Genomic DNA, 12685 nt, shown 5'->3' on the forward strand with positions numbered 1-12685 from the left:
TGTCCTTCGGATTTTGAAAAAGGCGGCACAGTGACACAGTGGTAGAGTTGCTGTCTTACAGCGCCAGAGACCCGGCTTCCATCCTGACTACGGGCGTGTCTTTACGGAGTTTGTACGTTCTTCACGTGACCTGCGTTGGTTTTCTCCGGGTGCTCCGGTTTCCTCCCACACTCTAAAGAAGTACTGGTTTGTAGGGTAATTAGCTTGGTATAATTGTAAATTGTCCCGAGTGGATGTAGGATAATGTTAGTGTGCCAGGGTCGCTGGTCGGCGCTGACTTGGTGGGCTGAAGGGCCTGTTTCCGCGCCATGTCTCTAAACTAAAACTATACTAAATGAAATAATCTAGATTTCTACTGAAAATTTTAAAGAGTTCATTTACTCTTAATGTTCAACATACTGATATGCAAACCAATAATTTTCTTTGACGTGATATCAGACTACAATTTTTTTGAAAGATTTTATACTATCAGCAACATTCAACAATGCTTAAGTAACAAGGCTTTTGACTGAGGCTGTCCAATTCATCCATGGTGAAGCCCTGCAGGGCCACAGAGGCATGAATGCACAGGTACCAGCCCTGCTAAAATGAAAAACACAAGCAGACAGGTAGAAAATACATACTGGCCTAGGTGTCAATTATGTCAAAGTATTTGAATGTATCTCTCATTTGAAAAGGTTCCAAATTTCAAAATAAATCAAGCAAAACACTGAGTAAATATTATAATATAAATAAGATTAACTAAGTAGTTACTCCAAAGACCTACAGGTATGTAGGTTAATTGGCTTGGTGTATGTGTAAATTGTCCCTAGTGTGTGTTGGATAGTGTTAATGTGCAGGGATCACTGGTCGGTGCGGACTTGGTGGACCGAAGAGCCTGTTTCCACGCTGTATCTCTGAACTAAACTAAACTAAACTTAATTAATTCAAATGAATGAAGACACTTCCCAAGGGATTCCTTGGAGTAGTGAAACAGTTCAAGTACCAACTCCAGATTCTTTGTTGGAGCAATTAAAGTCCAGACAGTAAGGTGAGGACTTCTGCACTTGTGCACACTCACGGGACATCCACATCTGGAAGCACTTGCGCAGGCAATGGAAACGTCAGTATTTTCACATACGGCGTCTTCACATTAAATATAAATTGCAAAATAAATTGGTTTTGGGGTGCATGTGAATATCTAAATCAATTGTGAGGTTTTGCACGTAAGGGGAGAATACACAATTAATGACTAGACCATTAACAGCTTGATACGCAGAGAGGCCTTGAAGTCCAAGTTCATGGTATGTTAAGGTATTTTATTTGCCGCACGTACCGAGGTACAGTGAAATTAATTTTTGTACACAGTTCAGTACAAGTATCACTATACATAAGCACTTGGGTACATATTAGATAAGCATCTCAGATACAGTAAAAGTGTATAGCGGTAGTACACTGAGACAGTACCCAGAGTCACCAGTATGGTGCTATTTTCAAGTCCCAGTTGTTGTAAGTGCAGGGTTCTTCACCTGACCATGAAGGTTTATTGTCCTGGCGGCGTTGCAGGGTCGGCCTGGCCAAGTGTAGACGTGGTGTCCTCTGCCACTGCTCCACCACTGAAGGCAGTCTGGTTCATGCGTTCGATCTCTTGGAGTGGCGCCCGGTCCAGCCGAGCCCCAGTTTGTTGCAGGGCCTCCAGCGGCCCACTCCACCGTTGAGGCTCTGCTCTCCCTCCCACAGCCGGTCTGCTTACCGGCCCACCAGGTGGGCTGCTGTGAGTCCACCACGGCGGGTTAGCCGGGCCTTCCAGGCGGGTCCACGTGGCGGGTTCACCGCGGCGGCAGCTCACTGAAGGTGACGGTACAAGTAGGGTGGTATAGAAGGCGTATGGTATGCGTGCCTTCATTGCTAGGAACATTGAATATGAGCCAGGAAGTTATGATGCAGCTCTATATGATTGGTTAGGCCACATTTTGAGTATTGCGTGTAATTCTGCTCGCCCCATTACAGAAAAGACGTGGAAGCTTTGGACAGGGATATCCCTGGAGTAGAGGGTGTCAGCTACAGGGAGAGGTTGAACAGTCTTGAATTGTTTCTTCTGGAAATTTGAAGGTTGAATGGGAGGCTTGCTGGAAGTCTATAAAATTATGAGAGGAATAGATAGGGTAGGCAGTGAGAATCTTATCCCAAGGTGGAAATACCTAGAGGGCATAGCTATAAAGTGAGAGAGGGAAAGTTTAATGGAGATGTGCAGGGCAAGTTTTTTTACACTACACTGAGTAGTGGGGGATTGGAACACATTGACAGGGGTGATGGTGGAGGCAGATATGATAGTGGCATTTAAGAGGCTTTTATATGGGTACATGGAAATGCAGGGAATAGCGTGATTTGGATCACGTGCAGACATATGAGATCAGTTTAACTAGGCAACATGTTTGGCACAAACGTTGGTTTACAAAGTATTACTAAAATCCTATTAATTTAATTGGAGAATGGTGCTTTCCAGAAGATCATTGCTCCATTTAGACCTCAATACAATGGGTTTACCTTTCAATGTCAATGTGTTCCAATTGTGCAAAGGCAGAGGTTCATAATCATAATAATCATAATCATAAAAATACTTTATTAGCCAAGTATGTTTTGCAACATACGAGGAATATGATTCGCCATACAGTCATATCAATAAAGAGCAACAAGACACCCAAATACATTTTTAACATGAACATCCACCACAGCGACTCCCACATTCCTCACTGTGATGGAAGGCAAAAACAGTTCAATCTTCTTCCCTTCTTTGTTCTCCCGCGGTTGGGGCACTCGAACCTTCCGTTGTCGGGGCGATCTTGGCTCCCGCAGCCGGCGGTCGGGACCTTCGCGTCAGGGCGATCAAGCTCCCGCATTGGGGGGGATCTCAGCTCCCCCGCGCCGGGCGGTCGGTCCCTAGGTCGGGACTGGTCGAACCGTCTTCGACTTTGGGAGCTTCCCAACATCAGCCTCTACCCGAGACTGCGAGCTCCTTGATGTTGAAATCCGCAGACAATCCATTGGAGCGTCGATCCCAGGCAAGGAATCGCAGGCTCTGATGGTAAGTCCACGGCCCCACGGTGGGGCTCAAAGTCAGTCTTGAGCAAGGCCTCCAGCTCCATGATGATAGGCCGCAGAGCGACTGGAGATACAATCCGCATCTCCGGCAAGGTAAGAGTTGAAAAAAGTCTCCCCCACCCCTCCCACATCCCACATAAATCAAACCAGAGAACATTAATACATACTTTCAAAACACACTAAAATACCCAAAAAGACGAAAAGACAGACTGTTGGCGAGGCTGCCATCGCTGACGGCACCACCCGGTTACGAGTAAATTCAGTGATTCCTTTATTGTCACTGTACCAAGATACCATGAAATTAATTTTTTGCATACAGATCAGAAGATTATTGTCATTCATTATCAATGACAGGAAAAATCTACTTTGAAGAACATAATTCCAAAAATCTAAAAATTCTTGCAATAAAATTAGTTGCCGATTGATTGTCAAAATTCTTAATGCAGAGTTGTGGGTGCAGCCCAGACCATCACACAAAGCAACTTCCCTTCCATATGCTCCATTTACAACTCATGCTGCCTCTGCAAAGCCACCAGCATAATCAAGGACGAGTTGCACCCTGGCCACCCTCTTCACCCCACTCCCATCAGGTAAAAGGTATGGAAGTGTGAAAAAGCACACCTCCAGATTCAGGGACAGTTTCTTCCCAGCTGTTATCAGGTAACTGAACCATCCTACCTACAACTAGAGAGTAGTCCTGAGTAGTGACTACTATCTACCTCATTGGAGACCCTTGGACTCTCGTTGATCAAACTGTACTGTACTTTTATCTTGCACTAACCCTCATTCAGGTTATTCCTTGTATCATGTATCTGTATGCTGTGGATGGCTCAATTGTAATAGTATTGTCTTTACGCTGACTGGTTAGCATACAACAAAAGCTTTTCACTGTACCTTGGTACACATGGCAGTAAACTAAATTAAACTAAATGATGGATTGACACAAAAAGCTGGAGTAACTCAGCGGGACTGGCTGACAGCCTGAAAACATTTTGAATCTTGTTCAATCTTGATTAATGAACACAAAGATCTTATTTCTGATATCTTACTGTTTCCATATTTTGATTATGATCCTCTTCAGATGTTTGACTAAAGGGCAGAATGCCTTGATCGAGCTGCAGACCCAGAGACCTGTTTCTCTGGAACTCTACAAAGACTTCAAAGAACTGGGTCGTTTTATGTTACGTTACGGCGGCTCCACGATAGCAGCAGGAGTGGTCACTGAGGTAACTATGGATTGAAATTTAAGGATATGGCCTTTTTTACTGTATCGTATTAACATTTATGTTTCACGCAAAGGAAAATCATCTTCATCAATAAGCGTCATAAGTGATAGGAGCAGAATTAAGCCATTCGGCCCATCAAATCTACTCCGCCATTGCATCATGGCTGATCTATCTCTCCCTCCTGAACACCATTCTCCTGCCTTCTCCCCATAACCTCTAACACCCGTACTAATCAAGAATCTATCTATCTCTGCCTTAAATATACCCATTGACGGCCTCCGCAACCTACTGTGGCAAAAAAATTCCACAGATTCTCCACCATCTGACTAATGAAATTTCATATCATCTCCTCGGACTAAAGGAACGTCCTTTAATTCTGAGGCAATTACCTCTCGCCTTAGATTCTCCCACTAGTGGAAACATCCTCTCCACATCCACAGCCTTTTTAAGTCTAATTGATTCAGTTCTTCATAGCTGGGGGACTTCCCCTTTTTATTTGAAAAGGAAAGCCTGAGGGCCAAGTTAGCATTCTTTCATTGTTCTCCTCCATACTTGAATCTAGATAAATAGATTGAATCTTTATAAATAGAAATCTGTTCTGTTGTTATGAGTTTGGGCAGCATCTGAGCAGTGCTCAGTGGGTGCTTGTTCACAGAAACTAACTATTGCCTAATTGGTCATAATTTGCAATCTTTCTCAACAGATAATTCATTTTCTACGTGGCACGTTATGGCAATAGGAGATTTAGAATAGTTGATGTTCATGTTCCAAAAGAAAATTGGTGGATATTTGTATGCTTCTGCTAATTAGCACATCGCATTTCACCCACGGAACAGACGTTGGCCTCAGCAGGCTTTTCTTTCCATTAGGTTTCTTACTTTTTTCCATTAAGGTCTTTTTTTCATATCTGAAATATTTTGAGACCTTGTCATATATAAAACTTTAGTTCACTGGTTTTCGGACAAATGTCTTAATTTTTCATTCAGTTTTCTATCCTGGAGAGATGCCTGAGTTGTTGGGGTACTATTCTTATAGCTTTAATAGCCTTGTGGCACACAATCTTAGTGTAGAAAGGAACTGCAGATGCTGTTTTATACTGAAGATAGACACAAAGCACTGCAGTGACCCAGCAGGTCAGGCAGCATCTATGAAAAAATGGATTGGGTCATGTTTCAGGTCTTGTCTGAAGAAAGGTCCCAACCCAAAACATCACTCATCCTTTTACGGCAGAGATGCTACGTGACCTGCTGAGTTATGCTAGCACTCTCTGCCTCTCTACACTATCTTAGCGCCTGTTCTTCATACTTGCTTCTAGGCAGCTGAGTCACTCATTCCATTATGTGCAGCTCTTTATTTATTTGTCAAAAGGCTCAAAGTATGACATAATTTTATTTTTTTTGCTTGATGACTTATAACATCCTTATTTGATTCAGTTCTGTAGACTGAAAAGTATTTTCAGTGGTTTTAAAACTGAAGTGGAATTACAAAGTTATAAAATTATTTTAAGTGAATTAACATGAAATAAGTTTTCATTCTCTGTGTCCTTCAGTAATCTACAAGTACAATTTTCTCTCTTTGTTACAGATAAAAGAATGATTGTAGAGAGGAATTTCCTACTTCTCGACCGGCTTTCCATCCTAATTAAGAACTGGTCAATGTGATGAGCTCCTGCAATTCTAAAGGCTGCAGGAACTGTAGTTGACAAAACAAAGTGCAATTTATAAGAATCCAAAATGAACTCCAACTAATGTGAATTAGCCCTTCTGCAATATTGTATTCAAGAAAGCAACTGACGGAATGATCTTCTAAATGTATTGACTCATATTGCCAACAATACCTCCTCAAGCACAGTTGCACTGCATCTGCCAAGCATCTCTGCAGCTCTGCATAATTGATTTTCTTGATTTTTATCAATATCCTAGAAAATGTGCATAAAATGCATTTTTTTTTTAAATATCGACTTGTTGTCTGCATGAAGACCTGGTTGAACGTTTAGTGGTCCAGAGTGGACAAATTCTACATCTGTTTGCCTGCCTCCTGTTTGTATCTCCATTAACGTGCCATGATTTCTCAGTGTATTTATGATGATCTGCTGACACTGACAGATTGTCATTGACAGGAACTGTAAGTACCGTACTTACAGCCAGCCCTGTTGGGTGGGGGAAACTAATTTGCAGTACATCAGGTAATCCGATGTCATACTCTAACTCCCCACTTTCATATCAGTAGAAAGTGTTCCAAAAATATTTATCAAGGTGCAAGTCATTGAAGCCGGTTCTGAATAAAATATGGTTAAAGCAAAGCATTTACCTCAAATAACGTCTTTTATTCCCTTCTTTATGCTTCCGACAGGATTGTGCAATTGTCGCATGGTTTATATCAGCTCAAAGTATTAACAGTTTTAGCTGCAAGAGGTTTGTTTTTTCACATTGTACAGTAGTTTCATTCTGATACAGATGTCCCTTTTTGATAATAGTACTGATTCTAAGTACCTGAATAGTCATTCCTGTAGTTTGTTGCTCTAGTCTGGTACAGTAGACTTTTTAAAAGCTCTTGAATTGACCAACCAAGAGCTCCTAAACTTTAAATTATCCATGTAAGGTGCCACTTCATGCACTGTTTAGGCACTTCTCAATTTCCTGTATGGTTCAGTGCAGAAACCCAGAATGTTTGAAAAACATATATTTTGGTCCTCTCCTCCACAGATGGCTCATTGAGTGTCATTTAGATAAAACATACGCATATGCGGAATATGCAAAATATGATCCCAGACCTTGTTTTGAAAGATGGTGGCAATAATTGATCTTGAGGCGCTGTTTGGTGGGGAGGAGAGCATTATATACATCTTTGATGGCAATCCACTAACCTCTACACATAAAGGTTTAGTTTATTATTGTCATGTATATCAAGGTACAGTTAAAAGTTTTGTTTTGCATACTTTCCAATCAGATAAGGTAATCCTATACATAAATACAATCAAGTCAAACTCAAGTACCATAGGTAGAGCAAAGAGTAAGATACAGCCTGCAGTTAGTTCTCAATATATTTTGAACATAGTTCTCAGCATTGTGGCTCATCAGTTCCATAGACTGAGTCCAATGTCTGCAATGGGGTGGAGATGAATCAGACAGTACAATAGGCAAAGGAACGACCGTTCAGAAGCCAAATAGCACAGGGGAATAAGCTGTTCCTGAGTCTGGTGGTGCGCATCTTCAAGCTTCTGTACCTTCCGCCCAATGGGAATGTGGAGAAGAAGGAATAACCGGTGGTGGGACGAGATTTTGATAATGTTGGCTACTTTTCCGGGGTATTGTGAAGTGTAGATGGAGCCTGGTCTGTGTGATGGACTTGGCTGTATTTACAACTCTACAATTTCTCACCGTTTTGGGCAGAGCTGTTCCTAGAGCAAGCATAGTTTAGTTTAGAGACAAGGCATGGAAACAGTCTACAGAGTCCATGCTGACCATCAATGACCAGTTCACAATAGTTCTATGTTATTCCACTTTTGCACGAATTCCCTGCACACTGTGGGCAATTTACAGAGGCCAATTGACCCACAAAACCCACACATCTTTGGAATGTGGGAGGAAATGGGAGCACCTAGAGGAAACACATGTGGTCACTGGGAGAACATGCAAACTCCACACATACAGCACCCGAGGTTGGGATCATTCCCGGGTCTCTGACATCTGCAACGGTGTGCTGCCAAGCTGTGACGCAAGCCAACCGTATGCTTTCTATCAAGCATCTGTACAAGTTTGTAAAGGGCCTGTCCCACTTACGCGACCTTGGCTCGCAAATTAGGCGACCTAGTGGTCGCTTGAGGCGTACGGGCACCGTATGGCCGGTCCCACTTAGAAGTGCGGAGTTGTGCGGGGCTGGTCCTGACATCGCGCGGGGCTCCGAAATTCTGTCAGTGGCCGAAATCTCCGCGCGCCAACGGCCAGTCGGCAGGCAGGCGCATTGCGGTTGTACGCAGTGTCTTGACGGCGTACGCATCGTCTTCACGGCGTACGCAGCATCTTGACGGCGTACACATAGCGTGTGGTGTTGCGTGATGACGTCACCGCCCGCCGTGGCGTTGCTTGATGACGTCACCGCCCGACGCCGTGCGACGCCCAAATTCAGTCGGCCTGCCTCCTGCCCAGCTGATTGGTAAGCATGACGCAAATTACGTCTAGCGCGAACTTCGCGTGAACTCTTAGCGCGAACTTAGCGCGAACTCTGCTTCCGTTTGGTCGCGCCAAACACACGCAATCGCATGCAAGTGGGACAGGCCCTTAAGAGTCATTGGAGACCTGCTGAATTATCTCAGTCTCCTGAAGAAATAGAAGCGTTGGTGTAACACCCAGGAACTTGAAGCTCTCGACCATGTCCACTCTGGTGCCATTGATGCAGGTTGGGGAATATATTCTCGCCAAGCTTTCTGAAGTCGATAACTAGCTCCTTCATCTTGCTGACATTGAGGGAGGGGTTAGACACAAAGTGCAGGAGTAACTCAGTGGGACAGGCAGCATCTCTGGATAGAAGGAATGTGTGACGTTTTGGGTCTAGACCCTTCTTCAGAGCGAGGGGATGTTGCCCTGACACTACAGTTCTTGATCTCCTTCCTGTACACTCTCGTTACTGTTTGATTCAGCCCACACAGTGGTGTCATCTGCAAACTGCAGAAGGAGTGAGAGCTGAATTTGGCCACACGGTCGTGAGTGTACTGGGAGTATAGTAGGGGACTGACAACAACTCCTTGTGGACCCACTGGTGTTGGGAGTTATTGTGGAGGAGGTGTTGCCACCTATCCTCACGGATTGTGGACTATAAGTCCGAAGGTTATGGATCCAGTGGCCGAAGGGGGTGCTGATTCCTGGGTCCAGGAGTTTGGAGATGAGTTTGGATGTGATTACGGTGTTGAGGGTGGAGCTACCATCGATAAATAGTATAGTCTAACGTATGAGTTCTTAATGCCTGGACATTACCAAGGCATGGGTGAAGATGGATATAGCTCGGCTATAATTTAAAAGTGCTTGTAAAGCCAAGACAGAAAGCTGTCGGCCATTGTGGGGACAAGTATCTAGATGAGTGCAATGAGCGTTGTTGGATAAATGCCCTATTTCTGTCCTGTATGACTATCAGTCTCTATGATGCTCCTTGAGAAGTTCACTTAGTTAGGAAAGAATAAAAACTGACAAAATGATAAAAGGATTTAACATAGAAAGTGGTGGTGATGATCTTTGGAATTCTGTCAATAAATGGTGGATCTCGGCCATTTTCTGAGAACAGTCGTATTAGTTTTCATATATAGAGCAAGCTGAGCAAAGAATCCGCAATAACTGATTGCCCAATGCAAGTAAACGTAACCCAGCAAATAAGCCAAGGCGTTACAGATCAAGTAATGAACTTTTTCACTTGCAGGAGTAGGCCCTTCGGCCCTTCGAGCCATTCAATATGATCATGGCTGATCATCCAAAATCAGTACCCACCCCGTTCCTGCTTTCTTCCCATATCCCTTGATTCCGTTAGCTGTAAGAGCTATATCTAACTCTCTCTTGAAAACATCTAATTAAATAAGATGGTGGAAGAGTTGCGAGACAAACTTCTCAAGCTAATTCTGTGGAAAATGACCAGAAACTGCACTACGCTGTAACACAGTGTCATAGCAAAACTAAATGTGAAATTTGGGTGTTGTGATAAATGGTAACACAGCAGACCAAAACTTCATGACAAGGAGTGAAGTTCATTCTTAGAATAGGGGCGTCATTTCACAGGATGGGAATTTCTCGTTTATCCTTAATTAACTTTGAGCAGGTAGTTTTAGACTTTTGATGTTGAACCACTGAACTCAGTGTGGTGAAAATACTCTTTGACAAATGACTAGGTAGGAGGGTACATTGATGATGAAAGACTGATGTTGTATGTCAAGGCAGTGAAGTGTGTGACTTGGAAGTAATGTTTTACCTCCGACCCTGCTGCCCGAACCCTCTTGAAGGTAAAGACTATGGAAATAGTAGGCTACTCACTGTCAATGTCAAACAAATCTTGCTGAATTTCAGCACAGCCTTCTGTAGATGGTACACCAGTGGCAGAGGAAATGAATGTGTCAAATGGTGAATAGAAAGCTGATCATACGGATTGCTGTAATCTGAATGGTTTTGAATTACTTTGCAGACTCACTCAATCTGGCAAGTTGAGAAAATTCCACCGCTGCAGTTTCTGGAAATCTGAAATAAGAGATGGTAATACTAGTACTTTAGACTTTGGAAATGTGGAAACAGGCCCTTCGGCCGACCGAGTCTGCAGTGACCAGCGATTACCCCGTACACTATCACTATCCTATACCACACACTAGGGACAATTGTTAAAAACCAATTAACGCTCAAACATGTATGTCTTTGGAGTGTGGAAGGAAACCCGAGCACCCAGAGAAAATGCACGCTGTCAACATACAAACTCCGTTCATACATCACCCGTAGTCAGGATTGAATTAGGGGGCCACTGTGCAGTTCTAGTGTATAGGGGGCAGAGCATGAGAGTGCTGAATGGCAGGAGGTGGTGATGCTGGTGAATGGTTCGTAAATTGCAAATTATCTACTAGCAAGAGTTGCATGAGAACAGAGGAGGTAGAAAAACAATTCTATTTGCTGGCCTTTGTGCAACTATTTCCATCTCTGCTGACAGATCAGCTGCAATTGATTTGCCTTCACAGGCTTTTCTCAGCGAACAACACCAGCATTTTTCATTTAGTTTGTCTGTGATTGACTTTGTTCCCCCCACCCCTACCCTTCCTTTTCAAATTAAAATATGAATATTTTCTAGTTCTGAAGAGAAGCAATTTACAATGTTGATGACATTTCAGGGTCGTGGGTATATAGATCAATAGGAAAGGTTTGGAAGGATATCGGCCAAATGTGGGCAGATGGGACTAGTGTAGATGGGACAAATGGGCGGCATAGACAAGTTGGGCTGAAAGACCTGTTTCCGTGCTGTAGGACTCAAGGACTCTATGACTACGTTAATTTATTTTTTGTCCATTGCTATTACCTGAATCTTCCTTGAAGATGGATGCAAAATATTCACTAAATTTCTCAGCCTTTTAATCAACATTAAAATTTCTTCTGTCTCAGTCTCGGGATCCATGTTTACTTTTACTAATCTTTTGCTTATCTACAGAATCGCTTACAATGTGTTTTTGGTTCGTGCAAGTCTACTTTCATGTTCCACTTTCTCTTTCCTTATCAGTGCTTTGGTCCTCCTCTGCCACTCGCATGCAATTCTTGATAATGAACATTGAGACCCCTCAGTTAGAATACATTGTTCTCCCTGGTACTTTATGCTTCAGCCAATACTGATAAGGATTGATTGAACAGCTGAAGGAGGGAAAAGGAAGTTAAATTAACAGGAATGCGTGGCCACATTTTAATTAACAATCTCTCATAAGACACTTAGACTAAAGTTTTGTTTAGTCTTTTACGCTATTATGTGGTTTTCCATCATTGTTCTGGATGTCAGATCTACAAACAGCCAAATATGTTGAAAGTCGGAGAGACCCCTTCTGAAGGTTACCTTTCATGATCAGTATTGAGTTAGAATTGAAAACAACAATTAAAGTATATCAATCAATAGGTGGCTCTTTAACTTTGAAATACAAACCCATCACTGTATAGCGCATACTACGGAACGTTGGTAAGTGAAGCCCACTGTGAAGATGTTCAGTGATCTCCGTTAGTTGTTGGGCTTGAGAGGCTTTTCAGCCCCCAGACACATGGTATAACTTATTAATGTTCCCTGACCTTTCGGTCTGAACGAAATTTCGTGCCTTGCAGTGTTAATAAAAATAACAAAACACACAAAAATTGAGGGCAGCATCCCGTGCAAGAAATCCGCGGCTCAAACTCCCAGCCCGGTGGGAGTCCGCAGAACGGGCCGATTTCAAACTCCATGAACTGTCGCCCTCCAGACATGTCGTCCACTGGGCCGGATGAGAGTGACATCGAAGCCCCAAAGCCCGTCTGCCGCCGGAACATCTGGCGGTAGAGTTGCTGCCTTACAGCACCAGAGACCCAGGTTCGACTCTTTTGACTACGGGTGCCAACCGCTGTTTGTATAGAGTTTGCACGTTTCTGCGGAGGGCCTGCATTGAGCCCCGCGTTCTCAACCCAAATCGGTTTTTTCTTCAGCACAGTCCTCTAGTTGCCGGAACGCCATCAGCCAGCTCCTGGTACCTTACTGCCAATCCCACGATCGTTTTTCCATGCCAGCTCCGCCAAAAACGTGCACTGTCACTGATGGGGGACATGACAAGAAAAAGTCGCATCCCACCATAGGACTAAGAATAAAACAACAACAAAAGAAAAAATACAGAAGAGCCGCAGCTGCCAGGCAGC

General features: G+C 43.4%; 1 protein-coding gene across 5 annotated transcripts in view; it reads left to right on the forward strand.

Annotated features, from left to right (window-relative positions):
- Positions 1 to 6609, forward strand: part of hbs1l (HBS1-like translational GTPase) — a 143297-nt gene extending 136688 nt beyond the window's left edge. For all 5 annotated transcript variants that reach the window (XM_055635958.1, XM_055635959.1, XM_055635960.1 and 2 more), the window contains 2 exons: positions 4163 to 4307; positions 5892 to 6609. In XM_055635958.1, coding sequence (XP_055491933.1) covers positions 4163 to 4307; positions 5892 to 5903 — 157 coding nt within the window. In that variant the 3' untranslated portion in view covers positions 5904 to 6609. The remainder of the gene's footprint in view (positions 1 to 4162; positions 4308 to 5891) is intronic.
- Positions 6610 to 12685: the final 6076 nt, after the last annotated feature.

This window comes from Leucoraja erinacea, chromosome 5, assembly GCF_028641065.1.
Source record: "Leucoraja erinacea ecotype New England chromosome 5, Leri_hhj_1, whole genome shotgun sequence".
Lineage (NCBI taxonomy): Eukaryota > Metazoa > Chordata > Chondrichthyes > Rajiformes > Rajidae > Leucoraja > Leucoraja erinaceus.